This window comes from Mesoplodon bidens (assembly GCF_964165515.1).
Source record: "Mesoplodon bidens genome assembly, chromosome: 19".
In the NCBI taxonomy this organism is placed as follows: Eukaryota; Metazoa; Chordata; class Mammalia; order Artiodactyla; family Ziphiidae; genus Mesoplodon; species Mesoplodon bidens.
This window is the reverse complement of record NC_138179.1, coordinates 50,537,114-50,553,432: the sequence shown is the minus strand read 5'-3', so window position 1 is coordinate 50,553,432 and position 16,319 is coordinate 50,537,114. Positions and strand designations below refer to the sequence as shown.

Below are 16,319 nucleotides of genomic sequence, written 5' to 3'. Positions count from 1 at the left end.
TGAGTACATTTAATCATTCCATCATGCAGTCATGAATCATGCAAGATTTCCTGATTGCCTACTGTGTGGCAGGCACGGTGCTGGGCACTGCAGAGCTGTGGATGAGAAGAAGCAGCTCCTGGGCTCAGCGTTTAGTCTGGTGGGGAGACAGCTCTGAGGAAGAATAATCATTCAGCAGCTACAATCTGACCCAGGTCAGGGAGCCAATGGGAGGAAGCAGGTAGGTCCCAGGTAGTTTGTGCTTCTGTTTGGAATGCTTACTTGACTCTTTGCCACTTAAACCTTGGCTTTAACATCACAATGGAAAGGCCTTCATGAGCAATCCCCCTCCCCCAGGTAAGGCAGCTCTCTCCCCAGTCACTCTCTAGCACATTTCCGTGTTTTATTTGCCTTGATGGCATGTATCGCCATCTGACATTAACCTCTTTAGCTATTCCCTGTCTCTCCCCACTCCGCATTATAATGTCCACTCCACAAGGGCAGGTCCTAAGCCATTTCACTCAGGCCTTCAACCTAGCAGGCACTCCATAAATGAATGCTCAAAGTAAGAATGTTCCCATGTTCTCTGTAGGGAACCCTCCAATGCACTAGGTCCTGGGCTGTCATCTTGTGGAGACAAAGGGCTGCAGAGGTGAGGCTGCCAGGAAACAAAATGGTCATTAATGGAGGAAGGCTCCCTGGGCCGCAGGCTGGGTGTGGAGGCGGGGTTCCCATTTAAAGGAGACTGGATTGGGGTAGGCCCACAGCCTGGTGCTGCCCTGACAAACTGGGCCCCTTCCTTCTCTCTCACCTTGCCCCACCTCCTCCTTCCCATTTGTTCATCAACACCTTTCCTGGCAAAGGCAAAAGATGAAGGGTGGGGAGATTGCCAGTTTCATCTCCCTCATCAGGTGATCAAGTGACAATTTCCCTCTTGGGTGTGAGGCCCAGGAGATGTAGGAGAAATGTTAAAGAAATTTCAAAGACTGTGGAAGAAACACAAAACAATGTGTGTCTGTTTTCAGTTTCCATGTGCTCTCCGTTTCTCTGTGTTTTCGGTTTCACAGCCATTGTAGCATGTGATCAAAGCCAAGTTTGGCCAATTTCTAGCTGGGTGACCTTGGACATGTTACTTACCCTTTCTGGCTTTGGTGTCTTCTTTTTGGAATAACTATACTTACTACATGGTTTGAGTTGTGTATTAAAAAAAGGAAAAGTGTTGGGAATTTCCTGGCAGCCCAGTGGTTAGGACTCTGTGCTTTTACTGCAAGCGCGTGGGTTCTGTCCCTGGTCATAGAATTAAGATCTCGCAAGCCGCAAGGCACAGCCAAAAATAAAAATTAAAAAAAAAAAAAAAGAAGAAGGAAAAGTATGCAAAGTCCCTTGACCACAGCTTAGCATGCACTGGCCACTCAGTGAGCTAGTGGTTCCCAACCTCTTGGCTTGCTCTGACTTCCCCTCTCCTAACTCAGTTCCACCCTTGTGCCTTAGCTCCTGCTGCATTCTGCCACCCCCCAACATGGGGTGTAACAAACTAATTACCTAAGGTTTTGATCTCTTCAGGGATTTGGGGAAGCTCCCTGCATTGCTGGGGAAAACCAGGTGGCTGGTTTTGTTGCGGGGAGGGGACGAGGAGGGTGCAAGGCAGGCTGGTGCTCAACAGATGGGAAGCTAGTGGGCAGGAAGGGCTAGACCCTCCTGTCTGGCAATGGCTTCCCCCCCACCCCCTTTTACAATTCCCCTCATAGACAGCCTTTTAAAAAGTTAACACTGAATTATATAATACATGCAAGCATCCAGCTTCCTGGTAAAAATGGAGAGAGTAGAGTTAACATTTCATTCTCCTTTGAACCCCCTCCCCACCTTCAGTGTTACCTTCCTCCCTGCAGGTAATCACTGTTACCCTTTGGTCACACTCCTCCTCTTCAGTGCTGCCCAGACTGTATCAGGCTGTAATGACTGGGGAGATGCCACTCAGTCCTGTCCACCTCCTAACCAATCCTACGCAGGACTAATTAACTTCTGGAAACCTTTCCAGAAGCTTCTAGTTGACATGTTCTCTCCCTCCTCTGAAGTCCTATAAGTGCTTATCTCACGATTTGCAAAGTCCCAATGTTCCCTGTCAGTGGCCAGTCTTGTCTCTCTCAATAGAGTAGAAGCCATCTGAGGCCAGGCCCCGTGGTCTGCTCATCCTCTATGTCTCCACAGTCTCTTTGGCTCATGCACAGCAGACAGTAATAATGAGGTCAGTAAACACCCTGTGAAGTGAAGGATTCTGTCTTTATCGATTTGAACAAGGGAGGCCCTCAGGGGGTCTGCTGCTGGCGGGCACTCTGACCAACAACGGGGCGGGGGGACTTCTGCTGAGAATCTCCCTGAGGAGAGAGATTGGATAGGTAAGTGGTGAGGGGCCAAGGCACTGGATTCAGACACATCCTTGCTCAGCCACTTACTAGCTGCTATATGTGACCTTAGACAAGTCATTGAGCCCTTCAGAGCTTTCTTCACCTATATAATGCAGACGACACCAGTCCCTACCTCACAGGCACCCCAGTCTACCTCTTGAAAACTGTTTCCTGCAATTCTGCCCTGCTTTCAAATCCTCTTCGTTGCCTTACCTCAATATATTTTTGGACGACAGTTATCACTCTTTGGTTAATTCTTCTTCCTGATTGGAAATTAGAGTGACATGTACCTGTCCAAACACCTAGAGCTGGTCTCTCATTGGTTCCCCCTCTTTCCGTTCATCCTCTGGCTGTTACGAAGATCAATAGGGGTAATGGGTTTAGGCTGTTTTATGGGGTTCCATGTTCACACAGGTTAAAACATTGAATTAGGAAGGATAAAGGAGGAAGACTTGTCAGCATCTCTCGAGTGGACCCGGCCAAGGGAGCGTATACGTGGGGTGGATATCTCTGCCTGGGTGAGGGGGATGTGGGGGTATTGAGAGTATTACGCTCTTCACCTCTCCTCCCTAGTCAAACGCTGCCACGCGTGTTCCTTTTGCCCCTCCCACCTTCCATCCCGGATTTATCCCGAGTTTAATTCCAAATATTAGATTATGGTAGAAAAGATCAAATAAAACGGTCACCAATTGATCAGACGTCCATCACAGTGTGGCCCGGGTTCCAGTCCGCTGATCTCCACGCCCCGCCCCGCCCCGCCTCGCTGCCGCAGGGCCGCTGATTGGCCCGCGCCACGTGACGTCACACGCGGGTTTTAAGGCAGAGTGCCCCGGGCTGCTCCGCAGTGCCAGCAGGCTGGAGTCCGGCTAGGATCCCAGCGGGGCTGGCCCGGAGGGGAGCGGGGAGAGCGCGGCTGTCGGAAGGTAAAGGGGCTGTTCAGGCCGAGCCGAGGCGATCCGGGTGCGGGGCCGGGGGAGCTGGAGTCGGCGATCGCAGGAAGGCGGGCAGTGGGGTGTCGCGGGGCAGTGGGGAGGGGGTCTCTGTGTAAGGAGGGCTGTGTCAACCGCCTAGGGATGTGGAAGACGGGTGGGAGTGGGCCTCACTCTCCGGTCTCAGCGCCCGCACCCTGATTCTTAATTTGGGCCCTGTGCCCCCCAGCTGCACGTTCCCCCGAGAATTCTCTCCTGGGGAATGGGTCGCGATGCCTGCTACCTCACCATAAGCGCGGAAGCTAACTGTCCGGCGATCGAGCCCCCCAACCTCAGTGTCCCGGGACCTGGGGGTTTCTCTAGGTCTCATCGCCCTTGTCAGGGCCCCCAGGGAGGGGGGAGAGCCTCTGTTATACCTGCAGCTGCTTTAAGAAAAAAAAAAGGAATTAAAAAAATGAGCAGCTGGTTTAGGAAATGATCAAGAAGTTGCAAATTTCATGTTTATTATTAAACATCTCCTCCTCTTTTCTCCCATGACCTTTCCCTGTTCAGATAGCCCAGCTGTGGTCTCCAGAGCCTGCAGTTTCAAGGCCTCCTCCCTGCCTCTACTGTGAGCCCCAGGACCTGCACCTCAGCCAGAGTTCATCATGGGGAACCACTTGACAGAGATGGCGCCCACCGCCTCCTTCCTGCCTCACTTCCAGGCCCTGCACGTTGTGGTCATTGGGCTGGACTCGGCTGGAAAGACCTCCCTTCTTTACCGCCTCAAGTTCAAAGAGTTTGTCCAGAGTGTCCCCACCAAAGGCTTCAACACCGAGAAGATCCGGGTGCCCCTGGGGGGGTCCCGTGGCATCACCTTCCAAGTGTGGGATGTGGGGGGGCAGGAGAAGCTTCGACCACTGTGGCGCTCCTACACACGCCGGACAGACGGGCTGGTGTTTGTGGTGGATGCTGCTGAGGCTGAGCGGCTGGAGGAGGCCAAGGTGGAGCTACACCGAATAAGCCGGGCCTCGGACAACCAGGGTGTGCCTGTCCTGGTGCTGGCCAATAAGCAGGATCAGCCTGGGGCACTGAGCGCAGCCGAGGTGGAGAAGAGGCTGGCAGTCCGAGAGCTCACTGCTGCCCCACTCACCCACGTGCAGGGCTGCAGTGCTGTGGACGGGCTGGGCCTGCAGCCAGGCCTGGAGCGCCTGTATGAGATGATCCTCAAGAGAAAGAAGGCTGCCCGGACAGGCAAGAAGAGACGGTGACCTGAGGCTGCCCCTCCTCACCAGTAGGGGTCTACACGCTTGGACAGCCAGGTTCAGCCTGTGGCCCCTCACTTAGCCCCAGGGTGCAAGGACCTGTTCACCTCGATGAAGGACCAAGGAGCACACCGGGGGTCCTGTTTTGGGGCAGCACTGGGGTGGGCGATGGGAGGTGGGATGTCTTCTCACATCTCTCCCTCATCCTCACTTCTGGAGAAGTGAAGGCTGCAGGACTGTGGAGGCTTAAATGTAAACTGACTCTACCTCGACCCTGTTTCCTGTTTTTCTTCTCTGGCTCTTTGATTAGATGTGTTTGGGGGTGAAGGAGAGTTTCTTGGAGGATGCATTTGAAATAAACGAGAACTAGCTCTTGCCCCTCCCCCCAACTGAGGGGTCTCCCCAGGTTGCTTTTCTAGGGGTGCCAGTCGTAAGAGTCTATATTTTTCTCTTTGTATGAAAGTGCCAAGAACTCCTCCCCACCTTTGTAGACTCACAGCCATTTTTATAAGCCACGTGTGTCCTCTGTATTGTTATTATTAACGATTTTTTAGCATTTGCCTATAAGTTATTAAAGACTGATGATGTTGTAGCTCTAACCTTGGTCTGGCATTTTCCTCTCCTTACCTAGCCTCAGGGTTAGTCCAAGATTTCTATATGGGCAGGCAAGGGTGGGGAGGAGGGACTTATCTTGGCTGAATTTGCAAAGCAAGCACTTTTCTAAAAAATTAGATTGTGTGTTTATGGGCTGGTGGGGATTATAGAGAGTTGAAATAACCCCATGCTATTGCCTGATCTCTGCCAGGTGTTTTTGGGTCCCTTCTTTCTTCCACTTTCCTCCCCTCCCCTCCTCCTCTGGCTCTGACTTGCCCCCGATCCCAGCTGGTCCTTGCAGATTTAACTTCAAGTTTTGCTGGTGTGAGCTGCTCCTAGGTCCTTGCTCTTGGGGACACCTCTTAGGTCTATGTAGGTAGGTCTGCCTCGTCCGCAGCACTCAGGTGGTTAGTCTGATTTCCTCTCCCAACCCCAATACACATCTTGGGGGATGTGGAGAGAATGGAAAGTAATTTCCTCCTGGCCTTAAGCCACCTCTGTGTGCTCAGTCCTGCTGACTGCAGCTCACTGGCAGCAGTGCCAGTGACTGGTGCTGGGGAGGCCTGGGCTGGATGGAACCAGCCAGGCACCTGTGACTAAGCCACGAGTCGTCCAGCTATTCCCAAGAGAGGGGAAGTCTAGTAGCTGTTTGAGCCTGGTGCGAGTGAGGACGGCTGGATATCCACGTAGACCACCAATGTTAGCAGTGATCGTAAGAATAAAATGCTAGTGTCGTGAGAGCCTGAATACCCCTGCCCAGACTTTCAGGGCCACGCCCACCTCACCAGCACGAGGGCCAGCTGTGTCTGAGGACAATTAGATCTTCCTAATCTGAGTGGGAGTCGTAAGTAAAAACCAAGCACAATTCCTTCCAGTCCCCCAGTTCCATGCCCACCCTTTGTGCAAACACGGGATCCCCAGAGCATGTTCCGAGTCCCTGCTCCAGAATCAGATTAAAGGACCTGGGGAGGCACGGGAGGTGCTGGCAAACCCATCCTGGGGGAGCCTTCCTAAGGAACTCATTTCTTCCTAGCCAGCCGGCAGAAGCTGAGTCTGCTGAGTCTGGGCCAGGTCAGATTGGCTAACACCCATGCACGCCCCTTCTCCCGGCCCTCAAGGTGGCTGGCAGGATGGGGGTGGATGTGCATCCATCCGGAAGGGTGCCCAAGTCTGCGTCAGTGCTGGGGCCTGCTCGACACAGCTGCCGGGCTGGTTCTGCTGGGGACGCATGCTACCTGGCTGCCCTCTACCCACACCTGTGACTCATCTCTCCCAGTCCTCAGGGTAGAGTCCTCTTCTGCAGCCCAGGAATAGGCTGAGGAGGACCTGGCGGGAAGGATCCTAGGTCTTGCTGGGAGATCTTTCTTCCCCATTCCACCCCAGTTTTGCTCTTTTGTCTCAAAATCTCCAAGGACACGTTCTCTCCATTTTCGGTCACCTGGGGGACTGAGGTCTCTGGATTTGGGGGACTATGCATGCAGAGGTGCTCCCCCATCCCTAGCAGAGAGGCATCCATGGTGCCAGCTCTATTGTTCTGCCAATCAGCCTCCCTCCCTATCTTATTAGAACTGCCTTCTGCTCCCCTCTTCTCCCCCAAACCCCTCTCCAGCCCTGGGTGGGGGCCATGGTCCACAGGAGACCTGTGAATGTCCTGGCTCGTGCCCTGACCCCCTGGGGGGTGGAGGAAGGGGGGTGCTGGCGACAAGTGAGATGGAGAAGCCAGTTGCTCTGAAGTGTTGTGGGGAGAGGGGAGCACGGGGGCATTCTGATTAGAAAGCTACATTCTGGCTGGGTAAGTGTCCGGAGCTTTGTAATAATCCTCCTGCCTTAGTCCATCAAAGGGATGGAGGGCTGGGAGGGAGGGGACCACCTCAGGGGTTCGGCGCGTTGAACTCTGGGCCAGTTGCTTGGGATAGGGGTGGGATCAGGATTGCAGGTAGGTTGTAGTTTCTTTGTCTCAGCTTCTTTCTTTAGGAGAATTTCTTTGAGACCCTGAGATGGGTGTTGAGGAAGAGGCTCCTTAAGGGCCGAGGGTGTCTAGGGGCTAAGAGTGGGGGCAGGGGCTAGTTGCCTGTGAGGTGAAGTTGAAGGAAACCAGTGGTCCCAGAGTTGGGGCTCCCTTCTGAGTGGTACCCCCCCCAGTCACACCCCTCAGCCACCGCCCCCACCCCTCCCCGCCCCAGCCACCTCTTCTTCCTGCACAGGTTGGATGGTAAAATCCAGATGGAGTGCACTTTTCCTGGGTGCCCTGTGCTTCCCCAAAGCCCTCATGAGGGTAAAGATGGCAGTGGTCCCTCACCTTCCCACACCCCCTCCAGTTCTCCCATGCTGCATGTGCTCAAGGAAGAGAAAAAGTAGCAAAAAGGGAGGAAAGACGTCCCTAAGCGGGTAGCGACTTGCCCGAGTAAACAGCTACTTAGTGGTGCGTCCAGATCCTTCCTCCCAGGCCAGCTCTTTGGACTCCCTTGGGCAGACAACCAGGACGTTGGAGACAGGGAGCAAGTCCAGGACCTCAGAGCTCTGACCTGCCCCTCCTTCCCTCCCTCCCTGCCGTGATTAGATTAGGGACCAGCTTTCCACTCCCCCCACTCCCCTTCCTGAGACGCACAGGGGCTTTATCTTCAAAGCCCAGCAGAGCTCTGGCCTCAAATCTGGCCAGAAGTCCCCACCCTCCTTTCACACTGACCACGTGTCATACCAAGTCTTTCTGGAGACGGACACCTCCACCAGGGCCTGGGAAGCGCTGAGTTCCACTGAAGCTCTAGGTGCACACGGGACAGCCTGTTCTCCAACATGGGCATTTTCGGAACGGAGCGGGAGGGGAGGGAGCAAAGGCAGTAAGGAAAGCCCAGGCCAGCACTGGGCGGTAAGGAATGGGCAGTCTGTAGCCACACATCATTTCCAAGACCATCTGCAGGACCACGGCTGGGGAGTTTGTGGGTGGGTGTCATGGAACCTCTTCCTCTGGCTAAGACAGAGGAGGGTGTTTGTTCTTCCCTCCTTCCTTTAAAAATTAAAAAAAAGAACAGTTCCCCCCTTCCTCACTTGATTATAAAAGTAATAGGTCTTTGTTGTAAAAGAAACTTAGAAACTTAGAAAATGGAGAGCCCCATAGTCTAAACTTCAGAGCTAGCTAAACACTGTGAACAGGTTTTTACATATAATCTTTCAGATATTTTTTCTCTGCATATATTAAAAATAGTATATATATATATATGAATGACACATGGGGTTATCTCAGGCATATCGTTGTACAGTTTTGCTTTTCTCATGTATATCTTGGGCATAATTCAATGTCAGGACATATGGATTGTCTCATTCTTTTTGATGACTACATGAGATTCCATTGTATGAATGGGCCCTCATTTATTAATTAAATCCACAGCATGTCCCCAGCAATGAACTTCCTTGTACATATTTCTTTGTACACTGGGGGGAGATTTCCTGTAAGATGATTCCTAGAAGTGTAATTGTTGTGTCAAAGGGTAAACTTATTTTTAATTTTTCTAGATAGTGCCAAAGTGTGTGTATGTGTGTGTGTGTAGAGAGTGGGTTTGTGTGTGTGTGTATAGAGAGTGGGTTTCGGGGTGTGTGTGTGTGTGTGTATGGAGAGTGGGTTTGTGTGTGTGTGTGTGTGTATAGAGAGTGGGTTTGGGTGTGTGTGTGTGTGTGTGTGTATAGAGAGTGGGTTTGGGTGTGTGTGTGTGCGTGTGTGTAGAGAGTGGGTTTCGGGGTGTGTGTGTGTGTGTGTGTGTGTGTGTATAGACAGTGGGTTTGGGTGTGTGTGTTGGGGGGAATTTAATTCAGCCTCCTCATCCTCCATCCTCAAATTTCAAGGCCTCTTCAAGCTGAAGGGTGTGTGTGTGGGTTAGGGTGAGAGAGTAGACGTCCCAGTGCTCCTGCTTTATGGCAGGTAAGAAAAAAAATCACCAGCGATACGGTAGAGGATTTGCAGGCCTGGGGATTGAGCCCCACTCGGGGCTGCCTGGTTGATGGCGGAGGTGGGCAGATGGTGAGGACTCCCTAAGCACCCAGCTTCTCACAGATGGCAGGCGGAGTGGGCGAAACAGCTCCTGAAATAAATCCCTGGGACTTGGCTCAGGGAGGGAGTGCGGCTGAGATTAGGAGCGTGGGCTGTGAAGGGAACATGGAGAACAGATCTGAGCCTGAAGGAGGGCGGCTGGGGACCTGGACCTCCCCCACTCCCCTAGTGGGGACCCCCATCAGCCACTATAGCTCATGGACTCCTGGAACAGAAAGCAGAAGCGTGAAGTATCATATCCCTCGGCCACTCTGGGTTGTTTGGGGCTCCATCTCTGTTGAGTTCATTCAGGCCTCTGGGTTAATCCTGGGTCTATGCCCCTCCTGGGTGGACCGGGATGGTGGGGAGTGAGGCAGGCAGGAGAGTGTATCTCTTTAGTACCTCCCATCCCCTCCTATTAAATCTGGTGGAGATTGGTGGAGGAGGGTGGGGCTGACAGCTGGCTTTTAAAGATTGCTGCAAGTGAAGTTTTACGATTTTGATTGTGTTTGTTTTTATAAGATCACTCACTGCTTTCCATTCCAGATGCTGACTCTTATCCCTCCAGAGAGAGAAGGCAGAAGTGCTTGCTCATTCCCTGGAATGTTCCCAGTCTAATGGGGGAGGAACAGAGCCACCACTCTGACCAGGCAGCACCTCAGAAAGTAACCTCAAAGTAAGACGTGGCTCTGCCACCAACTTCTGTGACCTTGACCAAGCCCTTCCTTGTCCCCTGGCCTCAGTTTACCCATCTGTAAAGTGAGGGGGTTGAGTACACAATATCAGATCTTTTCTGGTTCACTTTCTGTGGCCTCAGTACAAGGTGGGTGTGGGGAACTCCTTAATGATCTTTCTCCCTTCATCTTAGCACTCTCTGAAATTACCTTGTTTTGTTTTCAAGTTTGTTTACTGTCTGCATTCATTTCCGTGTTGTACAGGACAGCCCTCAACCATTTTGCACACCACTCTATCCCCAGGACCGTGGTGGGCACACAGTAGGTGATCATCTCATATCTATGGAATGTGGGGTGTCCGCTCAAGAATTGGAGGGTTGGGGTGTCACCGCAGTGAAGAAGTGGTTTTAGTCTATAAATGCTGACAGCACTCAGGAAAGAAACTATCAAATAAGGTTGGGGAGTTTACCTGGGAAGGCTTCCTGGAGGAGGTGGGGAAAAGAAGCAGATTAAGGAACTGGAATTACGTATTCTGATTAACTAGGGACTTGGAGGACCATGGGCTTGGAAGTACTTTCTTGGCCCTACCTACTGCTCAGGAGGAAAGATCTGAGGTTGAGGTTTAATAGACACAGCTTCCTTCCTCCCTTCCCAGTAATTAGTTGCCTGGCCTGGGATGCTCCCTGGACTCTGTTCACCACTCCCCTCTCCCAGCTCCTCCCAAGGTCACCCCAGGATAGTCAAACTGTATCTAGATTCCCATTCTCTGCCTCCCACCCCAGAGGAGCTGAGTGTAGAGCAGGTGTTGGGGAAGGGACTCCCAAGGTCTGGACTTGTGCTATCCCATATGGCAGCCACCAACCACACGTGGCCACTGAACCAGGGAAATGTAACCGAACTGAACTGGGACATGCAGTAAGTGTGAAATACACAACAGATTTTGAAGCCTTAGTATGAAAAAAGAATGTAAACATCTCATGAATACTTTTTTATATAGATGTGTTGAATTTTTGGATATATTGAGTTAAATAAAATGCTTCATTAAAATTAGTTTCATCTGCTTCATTTTACCTTTAAAAAATATGGTTACCAGAAATTCTAAAATTACATTTGCTGTTCGCATTCTATTTCTATTGACAATGCAGGTCTAGATATTTGGGGGAAGGAGCATTATGGGTAAAAGAATGGGAGAGCCATTGTTCTTCCTTTCTGCCAAAATCAGAAGAGAAACAGACCAAACTGCGGCAATCTGGAAGAAGGAGGGGAGGTTACAGAAGGGTCTTCTCGACAGGGAGGACTGAACAGCGTGAAAGGTCTGCTCACCTCCTTCCTGGAAAGCTTTCAGGATAGGTCAAGACTTTGCATATCTCAAGTTATTATTTATTTATTTACTTTTTTGGCCTCGTGTCATGTGGGGATCTTAGTTCCCCGACCAGAGACTGAACCCAGGCCCCTTGCACTGGAAGCGAGGAGTCCTAACCACGGGACCGCCATGGAAGTCTCTCAGATTATCTTAAAACACCTTATCAAACTATGATTCTCACTGATCCAAACCTGATTACTTTGCAGGTGATTTTGTAGCTCCAGTTCGGGTGTTTTCACTCTATCAACAGCTCTTTAACTGTCTGTTTCACGATGAGCCCAGTTACCTGGAGTCCACAGAAAATTCCTATCCTGATTTTACCCAATAGTTTCTGACCTTTCATCATACTGCTGAGATAGTAGCAACAGTGTTGACAGACTGAAGTTTCATCATCTTGCCCTCCCCTGCTGCCCTCCTCTGCCCAACCCTCTCCCAACCCCCAAAAGGTGTTGGAGCAGAAAGAGAACTCAGGCAGGAGATACTGAGGGGGAAGATGCCAGCTGGGGGTGTGGACAATCCACCAACTAGATTATCTGCTCCTGAATTTGCACAAACATAAGCAGGTGGCCTATGTGCAGAGGGGATGTACTGGGATGAGCCATGGGGATCAGGTTAACACTGCGTGTGTGTGAGTGTGTGTGTGTGTGTGTGTGTGTGTACGTGGGGGAGGGCAGTTCTGCAATAAAAACCCTCACCCACTTATCTCCCACCCAGAGCATTAATTCAATCAGTCATGTATTTTTTTCAATTAATCGCCTATAATATCATAAGATTTAGCCTTATTGGGCACTGACACACCATCCTAGGTGCTGGAGCTAAAGGTGTAACCAGTGCACAAAATTGTTCTAGATCCGGTTTCCTCGATGCGGAGCCTGAGACAGGGATTCAGGGGCACGTGGTTTATTGAGGGCAAAGTCAGGAGAAAGGGAGGAAAGGAAGCAGGATGGGGTAAGGGAGGGGCTAAGCAAGGACCCCCTCTCACAGCTGGAGTCTAATTTGGGCTTCACCCTGTAGGAAAGCTCTGGATGGAGACTGGGACCACAGAAAGGAGCCCCCTGAGGTAGGTAACCCCCCCATACCCCATCAGTCAGCTAATTGGCTGCTGGTTGCTCAAGTCTCCAGAGAAGGGGTGACTGGGAGCCTTTGGAGTCATTGGAGCCAACACTTACAGCCAGCAGAGGGACCTGGGCGGGGCATCAAAGGCACCACTCAGGGTGTAGACTGAGAGACGAAAAAGTCACTGACCTGGGCAGGCCAGTACCCTGATTGCTGTCCAGGTTTGGCAATCCAGTCCTGGTTCTACTCTCACTCTGGGCCTCAACCTCAGCTCTTAACTGCCCTTGTCGCACCCTGTTTCTCCCTCCATCTGTTTCTTGGTCCCTTCCTACCCCCACTATCCTTGGTTCCTGCCTTTGATCTGCCTTCTCTCTTCTGAAACTCAGGATGAAATGCTGAGTTTCTTCGAGAGTCTCCAGGAAGCTGGGGTACTGGGTCACCCCTGTTGACCTCTTCCCTTGCCAATGGGTCACTTGAGCCTCCGTTCCCCTGGACAGAAAGCTTTGGGGTCCCAGGGGACATTTGACTCAAATCACTTCTGTTGTGCGACTTCTTTACTGGATGTATCTGTCCCTGCCTCTTCTTGTGGAGCAAGGACAGTTCAGGAGAAATTCATTCTCAAGGCTTGACTCCTACTTAAACATCACAGGATACATTCTCTGGAAGGGAAGTGGGGGATCTGGGCTGGCTTCCTTAGAAACTTCAGCACTGAAAAGAAACCTCCTTTCCTTGACCCCTCCCAAATTCAAACAGGGACTGGGAGAAAGGAAGAGATGATTGTTTCTGGCCAGAGGATGGGGGATGGATGGACTGACCTCTGAAATTTCCTTTTCTCTGGCACAGCCCTGTTTGTAGAGATGCCAGAATTCTGGCTCAAAAAGCAGGGGAGAGGGGCTTCCCTGGTGGCGCAGTGGTTGAGAGTCCGCCTGCCGATGCAGGGGACACGGGTTCGTGCCCCGGTCTGGGAGGATCCCACATGCCGCAGAGCGGCTAGGCCCGTGAGCCATGGCTGCTGAGCCTGGGCATCCGGAGCCTGTGCTCTGCAAGGGGAGAGGCCACAACAGTGAGAGGCCCGCCTACCGCAAAAAAAAAAAAAAAAAAAAAAAAAAGCAGGGGAGAGAGGGAACTTCCCTGATGGCTCAGTGGTTAAGACTCTGTACTCCCAATGCATGGGGCTCCGGTTCAACCCCTGGTCAGGGAACTAGATCCCACGTGCATGCCACAACTAAGAGTTTGCATGCCACAACTAAGGAGCCAGCAAGCCGCAACTAAGGAGCCCACCCGCTGCAACTAAGGAGCCCTCAAGCCACAAATAAGGAGCCCTCAAACCACAAATAAGGAGCCCGCCTGCTGCAACTAAGACCCGGTGCAGCCAAACAAATAAATAAATAAATAAATATTTTAAAAAAACAAAAAAAAGCAAGAGAAAGAGTACTCTCTGAGGGCATTTGGTTGTTCTTTCATACCCCAGGTCACACAGAGGGATCCAGTGTCATGCCCTCCACATCCTCCTGTTCCTAGCATGTGGATTTCCTGTGGTATGTGTCTCTCTCTGACACACACACACACACACACCTTGTTGAAACCAGGATCGCTGGTTCCAGAGAGGGGAGTGAGGAAGCAGCTGTGGACAGGTGTGGGTGGTCACATGTTTCTCCCTCTGGGAGGTGACACTTGCACTACACCTCCCCAGGTTTCATCTGAACCTCACCCTAACCTGGGCTCTGTGTCATCAAGGAGGGCAGGAGGGATGGAGGAGTTGAGTTGGCCCTCTGGCAACAAGGAAAGTTTTCTTAACAGGCCCTTGAACTGTCAGCAAATCAATTCTCCCCAGGACCACATCTGGAGGAAATTCAGCTTAAAGAACAGCAACAGGTGGGACTTCCCTGGTGCCTCAGTGGCTAAGACTCCACGATCCCAATGCAGAGGGCCCAGGTTCGATCCCCGGTTAGGGAACTAGATCCCACATGCATGCCGCAACTAAGAGTTCGCATGTCACAATTAAGGAGCCCTCGAGCCACAACTAAGGAGCCTGCCTGCCACAACTAAGAACCGACGCAACCAAATAAATAAATAAAATAATATTAAAAAAAAAAAAGAATCTGCCTGCCAATGCAGGGGACACAGGTTCGATCCCTGGTCCGGAAAGATCCCACATGCCACAGATCATCTAAGCCCGCAAGCCACAACTACTGAGCCCATGTGCTGCAACTACTGAAGCCCACGCGCCTAGAGCCCGTGGTCCGCAACAAGAGAAGCCACTGCAATGAGGAGCCCGCACACCACAACGAAGAGTAGCCCCCACTCACCGCAACTAGAGAAAAGGCCCCCACGCAGCAACGAAGACCCAACGCTGCCATAAAAAAAAAAAGAAAAAAGAAAAAAAGGACAGCAGCGGGAATCGGGCCTAGATTGCTGAGTGAACTTCAGTGATGGTTGATAGAAGCACCCCGGAGAAGTTTGGGGGAACATCCATCCTTCCTGATGTATTGCTTGAAGGCAGGGTGTAGGGCCAGGATAAAGTGTGCGGTCTGTATCAGGGAAAATGACCCTGGCATTCCAAAGCATTTGGCTGCTCTGAATCAGAGGAAGGGACCGTCTGACCGGACGAGTCGCCCCCATTAGGCTGGGGCTGAGGCTGTAATTGCGGTAATTCGTTGATGAATGCAATTTGCAGCTGGCTTCTCTCCCTGTGACAGGCCCTAATTAGAGCTGCTAGAGGGAGCCGAGGTGGGAGGAGGAGCTGGGATGTTGTTTCTGACTGCTTCTCCTGGTCCCCTTTCAGCTTGCGGCCCCACCCCGAAGAAACAAGAAGGGATTCTTTAGGATGATTCATTGTCCCCCAACTCCTGAACTTACCCCCTGAGATGTAATTTCAGAACAAGTGGTACTGGGTGGAGAGGGAGAAAGGTATAAAATGAAGGATGCCTTCCACAGGCTGCTTTGGAACGCTATGGATTTTAAAACTCAATGTTAATTTAGTTTCGTATTTTCTCATTTATTTTAGAGCCTCTAAAAGTCCTATAGGAAGGAAGATTTTTTTTTTTTTTTTTTTTTTTTTTCAGTACGCGGGCTTCTCACTGTCGTGGCCTCTCCTGTTGCGGAGCACAGGCTCCGGACGCGCAGGCTCAGTGGCCATGGCTCACGGGCCCAGTCGCTCTGTGGCATGTGGGATCCTCCCGGACCGGGGCACGAACCCGTGTCCCCTGCATCAGCAGGCGGACTCTCAACCACTGCACCACCAGGGAAGCCCGGAAGGAAGATTTTTGAGCCAAAATACTTATATCTGTCTTATAGTCCCCTGTGCATCTCATCAGACAAAGGGAAAAAATACGAGGCAGAATGATGGAAAGAAGTGACAGAGAAAAATCAATTATATTTTGGCCGCGCCGTGACGCTTACAGGATCTCAGTTCCCCGACCAGGGATTGAACCCGGGCCACGGCAGTGAAAGCACCAAGTCCTAACCACTAGACCACCAGGGAACTCCCATATAGATACATAATTTTAATTTCAAAAGACTGGAGGGACACTAGAGACCATTTAGTCCAATGGTTTTCAAACCGTTTTAAAAAGTAGTGGCAATGTTTCTTCCAACAAAATCCAACAGAGAAACTCAATGTGCAAAAAAGTTGTGACTGATACAGTGAGAGTGAAAGTGGGGGCTCTGAGCCCCCTGGACTGTCCTCTGCCCTGAGTCCTGCTTTCCCTACTTCCTGCCTCTGTGACCTCCCTATGGTATCTGTAAGGGTCACCCTTCAATTAGGGTGAACAACTCATCCTGGGTCTGTCCTGTTTTAGCATCAAAAGTCCCAAATCCCAAGAAATCTCTCAAACTCTCAACTGAGACAGCTTGTTACTCTACATTCAGTGGAGCATAGTTAGAAAACCACATTACAACCCTTTTGATATAATGATAAATATACTGAGGCCAAGAGAACTGACATGGTTTGAAGTCCTGTGGTTAGATTCCCCATGCCCAGGTGTAGCCTACATATTGGGGTGTAAGTCTTGCCCCTCTGCCCTGTATCCCTGTGAGAGGTAAAACTGTGCAC

At 51.2% G+C, this 16,319-nt stretch overlaps 1 protein-coding gene across 1 annotated transcript; it reads left to right on the top strand.

Moving 5' to 3' along the window:
• Positions 1–3,232: 3,232 nt before the first annotated feature.
• On the top strand, positions 3,233–5,156 carry ARL4D (ARF like GTPase 4D). The gene is made up of 2 exons (XM_081219170.1): positions 3,233–3,307; positions 3,866–5,156. The coding sequence occupies exon 2, from the start codon at positions 3,961–3,963 to the stop codon at positions 4,561–4,563; it is 603 nt and encodes a 200-aa protein (XP_081075296.1). The 5' UTR covers positions 3,233–3,307; positions 3,866–3,960; the 3' UTR covers positions 4,564–5,156.
• The last annotated feature ends 11,163 nt before the right edge of the window (positions 5,157–16,319 follow it).

Coding starts and splice junctions, on each gene's coding strand:
- ARL4D (XM_081219170.1), top strand. CDS start 3,961: ATGGGGAACCACTTGACAGAGATGGCGCCCACCGCCTCCTTCCTGCCT.